Here is a 14,804-nt window from a genome sequence, read left to right on the forward strand (position 1 = left end):
TACCGTCTCTACCTAGCCTTTAATCAATGAGAATGAAAACACATAAGGGTTTTACTCTTCAAAGTACTCTATACCTATGAATTCACCAATCCTCACAACATCCCTGTGAGAAAGTGATCTCAATTTTCTAAATGGGAAACCTCAGGCAGGTAGATCAAGTGGTTGTCCCGGTACCAAACGATTCCTCAGCAATGGAATTATTAGAATAGAAATCCATTAAATTTCCCTGGGTTTAGTATCCTGGATCGTTGAGGAATATCAGTGCAGCAGACCTCTATGAACTGTCCCCTTTTGAGAGAGTCCGTGTGCAAGGATGGCATTGTAGTAAAGTCACAGGCAGTGCTTAATTTGTGCCCTGTCTCCTTTAGGCTTGGCAGTTCATACCCCTGGCACCTCTGCTGCATCAACTCTCTGGGCTTGATGTGTGTGTGTGTGTGTGTGGGGGGGAATTGTTTGAGCCCAGCACCTATTTCATCACAAATTAAGCACGGGCACAGGATTTGATTTCATGCTACTCTTACATTCTTGAATCTTCCGTAGGCTTCCTTGGAGACCCTCTATTCCCCAGTTTCCCTATCTGTATCTTCCCGAGCTCACGTGGGTCTTGTGAGATTCCCTCATTAATATTTGTGAAGCCCGTTGAGATTCTCAGATGGGAGGTGCCACAGAAGTGAAAATTCTCATTACATTATTACTGATCTGCCACAGCGCTGAAGCACTCTGTACTTGAAATCCCCAGCTGTTCAGTTGCTGCAGGCCAGCAGCCCGCCAGCTTGATTTCTGAGCCACCAGGGGTTGGGATTGCTTTGTGCAAGAAGGAAAGCTCCAGGGCTGACAGTACGTGATCCCCTGGAACAAATGCGTGACGCTCAGACACCCCCCCGCCCCCGCCTCCAGTTACATCTCTGGCAGGGGAAAACAATTCTCAGCTTCTCTTTCCAGGGTTATTTTGGGCTGGGGCAAAGCTTTGGCAAGCCCCTGGTGTCCTTGTTCAAAAAGAGGAGGTAGTTCGCCGCCCAGCGCGCAGTGGAGGGAGGAGAGCGGGCGGCGAGGAGCCCCGGCGTCTCCTCTGCTCCCGGCTAAGTTTCCCGAGCCGTTTTTGAGGCGAGAGTCCGCCAAGCTCGGGCCGGGGCAGGGCAAGCCCAAGGCGGCGGGGGCGGCGCTCGCTGCCAAGTCGCTGAAGCGAGGCGAGGCAGGCGGCCGAGGGGGCTGGATTAACCCTCGGCAGCCGGTTCCGTGCAGAGGCTAGGGGAGCCGCTGGGGGGGCGGCCGCGAGGAGCCACGTTCCTGCGGCGGCGGCGGCAGCGATGGAGGGGAGCCCCATCCCGGTGCTCACGGTGCAGACCGCCCCCTACGAGGACCAGAAGCCGACGGGCGGCGGGGGGCTGCGGCGGCCCACGGGGCTCTTCGAGAGCCAGCGCAACTACCTGCCCAACTTCGTGCAGAGCCTGCTCTCCTCCATCGACCTGCGCGACCGCCAGGGCTGCACCATGGTGGTGGGGAGCGACGGCAGGTACTTCAGCCGGACCGCCACCGAGATCGTCGTGCAGATGGCCGCGGCCAACGGGGTGAGCCAGCCGAGCTGCAGCTCCCAGCCCTCGGCACCCCCGCACTCACCGCTCCCTCCCGTGCGCTCGGCACCCCACACCCATTGCCCCTCTGATCCACCTGGGGCCTCAGCACCCCCCCCCCCCCGCATCCCCTCACTGGCCCCCCGTGCGCTCGGCACCCCCACCCATTGCCCCTCTGCCCCCCTGGGCCCTCAGCACCCTTCCGCATCCCTTCACTGCCCCCCGTGCACTCTGCTCCCCCCCACCCTCAGCACCCTCTCTGCATCCCCTCACTGCTCCCTGGGCCGTCCGCACCCCCCACCCATTGCCCCCCCCGGCCCTCTGCATCCCCCTCACCGCCCCCTGTGCCCGCTGCACCACCACCCATTTCCCCCTGCCTGCTCTCTTCACCTCCCACCCATTGCCCACTACCCTCTGCTCCCCTGGGTCCACTGTTCCTTCTGGGGCCTCAGCACCCCCACTCTCTGCATCCCCTCACCACTCCCCCTGTGCCTGCTGCACCCCCACCCATTGCCCCCTCTGCTCTCCCTGTGCCCTCTGCACCACCGCCACCCATTGCCCCTGTGCCCTTTGCTCCCCTGGGGCCTCAGCACCCCCTCTCTGCATCCCCTCATCTCTTCCCCCTGTGCTCTCTGTACCCCCCCCCCATTGCCCCTGTGCCCTCTGCTCCCCTGGGGCCTCAGCACCCCCATCCTTCATGCCCTCATTGCCCCCTGTGCCCTTGGCACACTCTGCCCTCAGGGCCCCGTGCCCTCTGCATCCCCCACACCCACTGTTTTCCTGTACCCACTGACCCCCTTGCTCTCTGCAACCCCTCCCCACCCAGTTCTTCCCCATTCTCCCACTGAGTCCTTGGGTCCTCTGCTTCCCACTATCCACATACTTGCTACAGTCCTGTGGCCTCTGCCTCTCCCTGCCCCCGTCCAGCCGTGTGCCATTTGCACCACCAATCATGCCCCGATCCACCCACTGCACCCTTATGCCTTCTGCTCTCCACTAGGCACTCACCCACTGCAGCCCTGTACCCTCTGCTCCCCACTATCCACCCATCCATTGAGTCATCATGCCCTCTGTGCCCTAATCCTGCCATTGCAGGTCCAGGCCCTCTGCATCCCCTGCAGCTTCTGTGCTCCCTCCATTCCCTTCTGTGGCCCCTCCTGAACTCATCCACCAACAGCAAACCCATGTCCTTTGCTCCCACATCAACCCCATGCTCTCCATTTCCCCATGTCACCTACATGCTGCAGTCCCTTGCCCTCTTTGCAGTCCCAGTACCTCTGTCTCTCATGTACCCACTGCACCTTTTGCATCCCCATGTCCTCTGCTTCCCACAGCCATCTTGTGCAGCCCAGGGTACTCCACTTCCCCACCATCCACAATCCTGTGCTGTCTGCTCCCCCACCTGCCCACTGCAGCTCTGTGGCTTCCACTCCCCACACTGCATACCCTTGTGCCCACTGCTCCCCTCATCCATTCACTGCACCCACCCATCCTTGTGGCAGTCAGGGGTGCTGGAACAACTTGTACAGTGGGGATGCTGAGAGCCATTAAACCAAACTGTAAACTGTGTATATAATGGAAACCACTTCAAGGAAGGGGGTTGCAGCAGCATCCCCAGCACTCCTAGTTCTGGCACCTATGGTGGCAGTGTGCTGTATCATGCACACACTGCCACCAATCTATCTAATCCTTCCATTTACTGCTAGGGTTGCCAACCCTCCAGAATTGCCCTGGAGTCTCCAGGAATTAAAGATTAATCTTTAATTAAAGATTGTCATGTGATTAAATCTCCAGGAATACGTCCAACCAAAATTGGCAACCCTACTTACTGCACCCCCATTTTCTCTATGCCCATCCACCAAGAGCATTCCCCAACTTCACCCTTTCCACTGTCATCCCTATGCCCATCCACATAATGCATCTCTATATCTTCTTTTGCTCCTTCACACATTACAACCCCTTATTCCCACCTTCATCCATCAGCCTATTGCAGTCTCACTCTCCTTTTCCCCTCCCTGTCTGCACTCATCCATGATTTCCTCCTCTCACTTTTCATCCTCACCTCCCTACTCTAACCCTCCATTCTTTCCCTCTTCTTCACATGCTGCATCTGCCCATTCTCTCCCTTGTCTGCCCTGCCACCCATTGCACCCACGTTTTTCCTTTTCTGAAACCATTCTTCCCTCTTTAGCACCCCTCCACCCACTACGCTCTTCTCCCCACTACTGCACCGATTGCATCAACACTTGTTTCTCCCTATTCCATCCTTTGCCCATCCGTGGTCACCCTTCTCCCACACCCTTCACATATTACACCCACGTTTCCTTCCTTCTTGTCAAAGATCCGAGCCATATTTCTCATCGCTCTTTTCCATGTTTAAAAGCCCCCTTTCTGCACGTCTCCTCATTATTTCCTTTAGATGTTTGTCTCAAACTGACAAAATGAAGTGTCATGACATTATGGGTTTAGTTTTAATTTTAACTTTAATTTACTACTTTAGTAACAAAGACGCAGAGACATGCCCATAAACCCATGGATCAAAGGCAGTAATTTCCTCTGGTTTACCATAGATGGTCTGATGAGCATGTATTGCTTTCTTTGTCTCTAAATGTTATGTTTTATTTTGTTGTGGATTTTAATATTTTATTTGCTGGCGATAAAACAGATTATTTAAAACTGAGAGGAAAATGTTTCAGTTGTATTTGGCTCTTCATCTTCTCAATCCAGAAGGAATTTGTATTTATTAGTATTTTAATTGTATTGTGGTAGCACTCAGTTGTGCCACTCAGAGATCAAGGCCCCATTGTGCTAGATACTGTAATACATACGATGAAAAGGTGGTCCGTGCCTCAAAGAACTTTTAATCTAATATCACAGGCAAGTGGTAATGAGAAAAAGGAGCAGTCAGAATTAGAGACATCATGTAAGAAGGGGGAAAATGCTTTTAGATATGGGTGGTATTGAATAGATACTAAAAATGTAAAGGATTGTTACTTTTAATCTGACCTTTTCATATGCGTATCTAATGCCTGAGCTGTATGCCTAATGCTGTTTGATATGCCCTTTAGGATGTGCCGTGAGACTTCAGCAGGGTAGAGATTTTTTAATGTATAACCAGGGTGATCCTGAAAATCCACAGAAGCAGTGTTATCATGCTCTTTGACTCCTTATTTTAGACTGAGGTTGGTAGGGAAGCTGAGAAATGCTTTTTGACTCTGCATGAGAAAATTGAACCCTGTGGAATGACTGAAAATTCAGTAGGTGTATATCAAGTTTGTACTTATTGCAGAATGGATATTTTTCAAGAATGCGGAAGTGAAGTAAGTTATTTTTCACAGTGATAGCACTTACATGTTTTGACCTTGTGCTGTGTGTATATCACTATAAAAATAATTTCTTCTTCATTGTTTTTAGACCTAAATGTATTGGAAAAAGACGAGTGGCAAACAAATTATTTATATTGACTAGTGCTGCAGTTGCTTGCAGTACATTCTGCTCCGCTGTCAAAAATCTCAGAGAAGCATAAGATGATCAGTTCTTCTGATGAATCCTTTCACATGTATAAATGGGTACATATATTTATTCTGGAGATATCAGTTATGTAGCCATAGTTAATGTTGCCTTGAAATTTCCACTTGAAGCAGGACTAAAATCCCTCTATTTTATATTTTAATGATTTATTTGACTCTCCAAATTTGTCACAATAACTCTGAGAGTTTAATTTTCTATGTAACCTTTAGTAGTAATTTACTAATTTTTGCAGAGAAAACTTTATGAAAATTTTAAACCTGTTTTTCAGTCCTTTCTTTGGGTTCTTTTAACTTTGAAAGTAAACATTGTACACATTTCAAATTGTACCCAGTAATTCATCTTTACAATATCTCTGATGTGATGTTAACATTTAAAAGTTATTTTGGTGAAAACATATTTTAGAAATGAGATTAGCAAACGTGAGCTGATAGACGAGAGAGATTTTGAAACAGACGAGTATTACGTATCAAGAGCTTACTGGAGGAGGGCACAGGGCGCTGGGCAGCGAGGGACTTTGTGCAGTGGCAGAGGAAGTATAGGGCATGAGCAGAACTCTGGGGAGGCATGAGGATGACAGCATCTATGGTGGTTAGCCATGGAGGAGTGTGCAGGGCAATGGAGGCAGGCTGAAGGAGGCTATGGATAGGCATTTAGGATGACTGTTGGAGGAAAAGGCAGCAGAAAGTAGCTCTCCCTACCATCACTGCCCAGAGGACATGTTAGGGCTCACCAAGCAAGGGAGTCCTGGTGTTCTGAGCCAGGAGCAGGATACCGCAGCAGGAGCTCTCCTCTCGTGTAACCTAGCTGGCCGCTACGGCCCAGATCCACAAAGGTCACCTACCTTTCATTGAAGTCACTGGACATTAGGAGCCTAAACATCTTTGTGGATCCGGGTCTAGCTCCACAAACACAAGTGTGAGCCAGCTAGTACTTTCCCTTTGGGGGAACCAGGAGTGCAGAGGAGGTGGTGGCCATGACGCCTAAGGAGCTGAGGAACTAGGAGGGTGGGCACCAAGAATCAGAACAGCTGGAGGATCAGGGATTGGTGAACCAATGGTCCAGGTAGCACCAGGGGTAAGACTCCCTGTTGGCCAGATGCCTGTGTCCATAGGCACCGACTCTGTGGGTGCTCGGGGCTGGAGCACCCACACGGAAAAATTAGCAGGTGCTCCGCACCCACTGGCAGCCAAACTCCCCCCTCCTCGCCTCCTTCTCTCCCACCCGAGCACACCGCATCCCCGCTCCTCCCCCTCCCTCCCACCCAGTGCTCTTTTCTCCCCCCCCCCCGCTGCCTAACAGCTGTTTGGCGGCACTTAGGACTTTCCGGGAGGGAGGGGGGGAGGAGGAGCGGGGACGCAGCGCGCTCAGGGGAGGAGGTGTAGAAGAGGCGGGGCAGGGGCGGGGACTTTGGGGAAGAGGTGGAATGGGGGCGGGGCAGGGCAGGGCCAGGGGTGGGGGAGGATCGAGCACCCACCGGGCAGAGGGGAAGTCGGCGCCTATGCCTGTGTCGCTGCCTGTTTCTCTCCGGTCTCTTCAATCTCCCTGTCACATTCCCCATTTTGCCCTCCCTTTTCCACCCCAGCACTTCTTTTGGGTCTTCACTGGCCATTCTTATGAAGTCAATTTGACAAACTTTCTGTGCTTTGTTGGAGCAGAGCTCCCCCTGCTGAATTATGGGAAGTTTTGTCAGACACAGAGTTTGCTCTGTTAGTGTCACTCCAAGTTGTGTTTGTCAGGGGGCAAATTTCTCCTCACAATTCCCACACAAACCCTTAGATATAAGGTTACTCTGATACATTCCCTGACAATGCAGTCATTACAACTCCAGGAGACCAACAGGTAAGGCTACACTGACATTCAAATACCTTCCTGCCTCCACACACAATGACTCTTCACCTCCCCAGCAAACTTACACATCCACTTCCTCTAATATCACAGAAAGCTTAATTATTACTTTAGATTTTTGAGCTAATACTAACAATATGCTGTATACTTTTACAGTGAAAATATGTCTGCTGGTAAAGTATCTTAACCTTCCTGAGGACATAGCTAATTTATCATCATATCAGCTTGGATAACTCCTTGTGTTATTAGCCATGAAAGGAGGGGAGAGAAAGGGATCACTCCTGAAAGCAGAAGAGCCCCCTCCTTGGGAGAGAAGGAATTCACTCAAAGGAGAGGCACTGGTGTTGCAGGGAGAGACGTGAGCTGCCCCCAAGAAGGATCAAAGGAAACCTAGGGATGCCTTGATTAAATTGTATTCAGAGCCTTTACCCAGGCCAGAGTTCCAGGAGGGCGATGGCCAAATTGTGCAGTCAAACTCAGTTTGCATCTCTACCATGGAGGAGGCACAGCCAGTCCTATGGTAAATCATGCCTCCGGTATGTAAAAATAATAAAAGATTTTCTTTTATCAGCTTTAAATGTGTTGTCATTCAGTGGCCTGGATGCCCCCTTGTTCTTGTTTTGTGAGTCATCCAGCATTCCGTCTGTGGGTCCCACTACAGGGCAGCCACACTCTGGCTCACTCAGCATGGTAGCCAATGTATACTTCTTTTGATTCTGAATTATGTGCGACCAGAGTAGGGATGGGTTAGCCAGCAGTGGCTAGCTGCTGGTTGTGCTCTTGAGCTGCATGTGGAAGGCCCATATGGGACCGGCTAGTAATCACATCCTGCAAGGATACCTGCCTGATGGGCTGGATTTTGGGAAAAGGGATCCAACAGAGCCAGGATGCTGTAATTTGGCCATAAAAGCGATTGCAGGAGCAGAGAGAATCGTGTCCCACTTTCTTCACCTGCTTACTTCCTCAATAGCCATGTGAAAAAAGCAGTCTTTGCAGTGCTATGAGGTAGGAGAACCACTTTTGGCATGATCTTGCTTTCCTGCTCAGCACTGCAATGATTTTGTCTTGGTGTCCTAAAGTCAGAAGGAACCAGGGTGAAAGCCCCCCCCCAAATCTATTGTGATGTGAACAGCTGATGGTTGGCCGATTCCTGATTCAGAGTATATGGTAGGTTTAAGTTTATAAATGGGATCACTGGGTCTCACTGGGCAGATAGGAACCCTCAATGGTGTTCATTTCCCCCCGTATTGCATAGCAGTGTTCCACAGAGAGGGATGTACTGCCACACTTAGTAATGCTTGAGTTTAGCAGTTTAACTTGCCTGCCCGCTGCCTTGGGTATTTTCCAGTTGTCTTTTTAATACAACATTGTTTGTATTTTCCATTATATTCCATGTAAACCCTGTTGGTACTGTATAAATAATTAATACTATCTCTGCCCCTCGTTGTAGCATGCTGCTCGGTCATACAAAAACAGGGGAGGCCATAGTAAAGGATATGAAAGCAGAGATCCACAGTGTTCAGGACATAATCTACTTGCTTCATGTGTTTTCAAGCTTAATTGACTGAAGCATGTGAGAGATTACTGGGAGAATAAAAAAAAATTAAGTGACTCCATGTTAATCTACTGTATCGTCTGAAAATGCACAGCTGCATGTGGCAGCAATGCTTAAAAGTAATCTGGCAAAATATTTGTTAGGGTAGCCATTCTTTCAGCCTTAAGTTTGCTAAAAGTCTGGTCTTTGTCTTGCTGCAGATGCTATACACAAAATGACAGAAACTAATATGGAATACAATACAGAGTGTAGTATTATAAAGAACTTTAAATGATTGTAGTCTTGCAGTAGTTGAAATCTTTGAGTGCCAGAGGTACGCTTTTCATGCCATAGCAGTATCAAGTGATGTGAGGGGCGTATTATCTGCGCTTTAATTAGAAATGGGTAAATGAGCACCAGTTTGACTTTTCCAAACCAGATGATTAAATGTCAGGTCAATAAATCTGAGAATCGATTATTTAAAGAGAATTAAATGTCAGTTTAATGTTTGCTTCTGACACAAAACATGCAGCATCTGTGACAAGATAGGGTGTGTGTGTGTGTGAGAGAGAGAGAGAGAGAGAAATACCTGGGTGAAGAGGCTCCATGGGGATGACTAGTATGCAAGTGCTGCTTAGTTCTTCGCAGCCTTCAGGCCTTTTCACGGGGGCACTTCAGAGCTTCACACAAGGATTCAAGAGATGAGTTCTTTGCAGTGGGGATCATTATTGATACACAGCACAAATATTTAGCTATCAGAACTTACATAGTCACTTCAACATTGTTAGTGTAGAAATGAGATCCCTGTATTCAGGGGTGCTGGAACAATTTGTATAGTGGGGGTGCTGAGAGCCATTGAACCAACCTGTAAACCCCATATATGAAGGAAACCACTTCAAGCCAGGGGGTGCAGCACCCGTAGTTCCAAAACCCATGCCTGTATTACTTCCTGAGAGCAAGGAATTTACTCAGATTAATGTTAATAATGGGAATTAAAGCATCCACTTCAATGGGAGAATAGAATCTGCAGTGTAGGTAAACAGAAATACTTATAAATGACAAAGCAGTTAAAAGATCACACTGTATAATACATTAATTGTGCATTCTGAGTCATGTTGAATGTATTTCCTTTGTTTAATATTAAAATAACTTGTTTTTGTGTACAAAAACATCAAAACACACAACTTCTTCAAGAATATAGAACTGGACATGTATGTTGATGTAATCTACCCTGATCTGCAATAGATATGCATTCATAGTTGAACACTTCCATAGATTCAGCCTTGTTCTCATGCATTTTGCAAAGTATAATTCCTGTCAACTCCCTTTGGCTTGTATATATGCAACTCTGTTTAAAAGCTGGCACACATCTCTGACAGCTGTAGTTGGAAGATTGAGTCATTGCCATAGATGGCAGCCTTTCTACATGCTTCATTATTTTTTAAAATAAAGCGGGGGGGGGGGGGAGCTGAGATGCAAAACAGACATTTTTAATATGTTTTCCACATGCCTCTGTGTTCCTTAAAGAAATATTCATACATAAAGAGTTGTGGAGGCTAGCAGAAAGTTTGTTGCACTCTGTCAAGCAATTCTTTGTATTTTCTCAAACCCCTCAGTGTTGTTTGGCAGTTGCGGTTAAGTGACAACACCGATATAAGGATCTTGAGAGAAGTGGCATGCTTTCTAAAAGCAGCCGCACAGACAGAAAAGAAGCCATAAAAGGACAGAATCTAATTCAAAACAACTCAGAATATTTCTCTATTTCCGCTTATAATTAGTTGCACAGTACTGGGTGGAATAAAGCAGTAGGAGGTGTAGCAGTAAAAATGCAGGCCTTTCCTCTCGCAAACCTGGGTCTAAAACTGGTCTGAAATATTTATTTAGATTCTGGTGGTTTCAACTTGTCTCCTGGTGGATGAAGTTTTTTGACCTGTACATTTTCTAAGGGGAAAAAAAGCATCTGTCAAAAATCAGGCCACAATAAGTGGAAGCTATTTTGCAGGGCAAAATGGCTTCCTTGTTCTGTCTCAGAGGGATTGTATTTCAGCAGTTATGCATAGGGAAAGTGGAAAGTGTTTGTGAAGCAGTTTGAAATCCCAAACTGTTGAATAAAGGAAACGATAATATAGCACCTTTCACTTGAGGATCACAGAATGCCTTAAAAGGTGGGGAAAGCACTATGTGGCCATAAAGTAGCTTTTGTCAGTTAGTGAAAAATCAGTTTCATTTCACATTGAGTGAACTAAAATGTCTAGCCTGGAAAAAATGTACTTTTAGTACTGCCCCCTATAGTTTGTTAATCAGCAGTGAAGTGACAGCATTTCAAATGTTGACACTTGGAAGAAGACTGCTTTATTCTGCCATCTGAAAGAGGTTGCAGGGGAGTCCAGCAGTGATACAGTTAATTCAAAGGCTGATAGTGTCTGAGAGAATCCCCCCAAAACAAATAGATTCATGCAACTCCAACAACATGCACAAATGACACTCACTGTAAGTTTTAGGAATACATAAAGTTGTGTTCTCCCACTCTCTTTCTGATAGCACAAATGACCAGCTGTGTTTATATGTAGTACTTGCACTAAGTTCCACATTTGTGGAGGCTGATTTTAATTATTCAGTTTTAGGACCATGTATGGAAGGACTGATCTCATGAAGCTGGAATAGAAAGCACATTGTTCAAAACATCTATTAAGCAGATAAAAATTCAGTATCAAATATTCATATTAAATGCACATATACTGCCTCCAGTACGTCTGGTTAAAAACAATGTTCTGTGAAAAACTGGTTTTCAACAGCAAATTGGGATTTTAACTAAATGAACATTTTCACAAATTGTGTCTGCTTTCTATGGAAACTTTTGACTTTACATTGAAAAAATAAAATAAAAAAAACACACATTTTAGGATTTTTGTTTTGTTTGCTTGGGGACAAAAGCTTTTGTTTTCATCAATATTTTCTGCAGGATTTCCCCCCCCCACCACCAGTTCTAGTAGGGTAGATATGTATTTTGTTAAGGAATAAAACACTCTTTGAAGACTTTGTATAGTTAATAAACACAACTTTGAAATCTTTTTTTCTTTGCCTGCCTCCCCCTCCCCCAACAAAAACATGTACAGTCACCATGAATATCAGCAGCATAAAATTGTGGGGGGAATGTGAGGTTAATATCCCAATCAAATCTCAAAATAGAAAGATCAGTTAATCAAATGTAATGTTCTGAACAGTTTAAAAGTACAAAGCTGTGATAGACAGTGAAAAACCACTTGTAAGTGTTGGAAAAAAAGTATCTTGTGCTTAGTTTAGCTGTCAAACATTCCAATGTACATAATCTGTGTTTTGCTAAAATAATCCACAGAAGCACACATTAGGTGAGTGAATTTCTAAGCCTTATCAACGTACAGCTGCACAGATTTTATAGAGCTGAAAGGTCCCAGCCTGTTGAACTGTGTCCAAAATGAATGGAGAGTCAGGGTTTTTCCACCTTCTACAAATAACTGACCTAGCAGCCAGTAGCAAAAGTTGAATTAGCATCCAATTATCTCTGTCACATTCTTCAGAGAGTTCAAATACTCCAAGATACAAAATTCCAGAGTGCTTGGCACTGAAAAGCTGGGGAACTTTTTTTTCCAATGTGATATATAACCAAGGATCTGTATTGAAAGAATTTCAAGCAGGACCAGAGTACAGGAAGCAAGGTTCCCTATGGAATGCAATGTATCCAACATCTGTAATAGAAGTGATTTGCCATCCTGCTCTCTTTACTGGTGTCTGATACCGTACCATGAGTTAAAATTCCCTATTGCAGCTTTAACTAATACTATTGAAAAAGAATAAAGACATGATGGTGCCCACAACTTTGATTTGAAAAGATGTGACAGCCTCATTTCCCATTTAATCATGAACTTTCCTTTAAGACGCAAGATAGAGACATTGCTTCGTATACTTTTCTCACAAGCTTCTGAGATTCATTACCTAAAACCAGGGTTTGTTCAGAAGGAAAAGTCTCACTAGTACTAGCAACCTTTACAGTGTTTTGGACTATGTCTCTCAAATGTTTTGGGGGTGAAATTCTGGTTCCAGGATTTCAACCCTAGTCTTTTGCCCATCCCGTCTGTCTACCTCTCTTTTCTTCTTTAATTTTTCATCTCTCTCTATCAGTAAGTTTTCCACCACTTCTTCCATCAGAACTTCCTGTGGAAGAATAGACTGACTGCTGGCTTGCCCCCCTTGTGGCTGGGTTTGGTGTAGCAGTTCTATATTCTCTAGTGCCCCCGCCGACCATTGCTCCAGTTCTGCGGTGGTCTCTTGTCTTGTGACTTGGCCCTGTGGCCAGGTCATGTTTAAGGCCCCACCTTTGAGGGTAATGGAAAGTCAAACAAACGTCCAACAAATAATTCCTAGACCCTGTGTCAGGTGACTCTGGATCCAGTTGTTGTCACTTCCTTCTCTCTAGGCTCGGAATTGTCCTTATCCCCTTATGTCAGGTGGCTTTACACCACTTTACCAGTGGCCCAACCCCTACACTAAGTTCTAGTCTAGGGACTCTAGGACAAATAGCCAAGATCTGCTCTATCAAATATCTTGCAGCTTCTTCCCTGGACTCCTTCCTACCATTAACTTTTCTTTAGGCCTTTTCCTCAGCTCCTTCCTGGGCTCTTTGTAACAAGCAAGCAGCCGTTCCCAGGGCTTCTCCCCAGAGGTCCAGTTGTGTCAGGGTCAGCCACAGGAGCTTGCTCCAATCCTGCATCTTCGCTCCTCAGGCTTCCTCCTCACCTACAGGCCTTCCACAAGTCTCTCCACTTTCTACTCCCCTGCTTCCAGCGAGTGACCGCAGAGTTCTTTTGTCTCTCACTGCAGACCCTCAAATGCCCCTTATGCTTTACTATCACTGGGTTTTGCTGGCTCCCATGAGGGTCACTCCTACTCATGATGGTCACTTGGGCCCAGGATTCACTGTCCCTGGCCTACCAGGCTTCCTCCTGGCTCGGGACCCTCTGGTTTCAGCTTCAGGCTTCCCAGGCTCCTCTCTGTTTTTAGCCCAAGAGAGGAAACTCCCAGTTACCTCTCTCCTGGATCTCTCCCTTCTTCCCTCTGCTGCTCAGTGCTCCCTTTATTGAAAGCCCAGCTCCTCCATAGCTGGTTTGATCACCAATTATGCCTGATACTCCTCCAGTGGCCTAAATGACTCCTGTTAACCCATGGTTAACCAGTGTGAGGTTCATACACCCCATTACACCTGCCCTCTGTTCTCCACTTTCTCCAGTCCTCTCCATATGTAGCACTCTCAATTTTTCACCTCTAGGCACTTCTGTATAGATCTGGTTGGAAAACTGAAAAAAGCAGATTCAGGAAAACCGCAACTTTTTTGTAGGAAAGATCAGTTTTGACAAATTTCTCAACACAATTTTTTAAAAAAAGGTTCAGAAGTGTTGAAACGTACCATTTTAACATTTTTTGAATCAAAATGTTTGGTTTTCCAGTTCAAACATAAAAAGATTTTGAAATTATTAAAATGAAACTTTTCAATTGACCTGAACCAATTTTGCCCCCCAGATTTTTGGTTCATGAACATTTTTGAAATGTTGACTTTTCATCCTAATTCAGAATGGGAAACATTTCCAAAATTCTGAAAATGTTTCATGAGATGGGAGAACTGTTTCCTGCCCAGCTCTACTTCTGTACTCTCCTTCCTTCCTCAACCACTCAATCCTACTATACTCCACATTCTCCCCTTTGTCTCTCCACAATTCAGTCTTGCAAGCATGCACTGTGGACTGCCATGCGGGGAGAGGGAGCTGACCAGGGCCATGACAGTGCTTTCCGCATGGAGTGGGGGGCAAGCTAAGGGAAGCATGTCTCCTCTTCTGTCCTTCTCTGCCTTTAGAGTGGGAGGGAAGGGGAGGAGAGGGAACAGATCTTAATATAAAGGAGACAAGATAAGGGACATCTCTACTTCACTGTATGCTGCTGCTGCTTCCCATGTTGGTAGGAAAGATGGGAGCCCCAGGAACTTCAATTGCTCCTACTTCAGTCTCCTGCCTGGTGAGTCCCCATTTCAGTAGCTGATGAGGATGGGTTATCTTTACTTTCCCCAAGCCAGAGAAGTAGGGTGACCAGATAGCAAGTGTGAAAAATCGGGACGGGGCTGGGGGGTAATAGGAGCCCATATAAAAAAAAGCCCCAAATATCGGGACTGTCCCTATAAAATCCGGACATCTGGTCACCCTACAGAGAAGGGGACAGGAGACAGAGAGGTCTCCTGCTTTTAGCAGGGGAGGGGGAGCTGTACTCCTGTACTACCTTTTCTTTTAAAGAGACACTGA

The 14,804-nt window shown here is 46.5% G+C and overlaps 1 protein-coding gene across 1 annotated transcript in view; it reads left to right on the plus strand.

The window, feature by feature from the left end:
• Nucleotides 1-1,307: 1,307 nt before the first annotated feature.
• PGM5 (phosphoglucomutase 5) overlaps nucleotides 1,308-14,804 on the plus strand; it is a 120,798-nt gene continuing 107,301 nt past the window's right edge. The window contains exon 1 of the mRNA XM_065406627.1: nucleotides 1,308-1,568. Coding sequence (XP_065262699.1) covers nucleotides 1,308-1,568 — 261 coding nt within the window. The remainder of the gene's footprint in view (nucleotides 1,569-14,804) is intronic.

Source organism: Emys orbicularis, chromosome 6 (assembly GCF_028017835.1).
Source record: "Emys orbicularis isolate rEmyOrb1 chromosome 6, rEmyOrb1.hap1, whole genome shotgun sequence".
Taxonomy (NCBI): Eukaryota; Metazoa; Chordata; order Testudines; family Emydidae; genus Emys; species Emys orbicularis.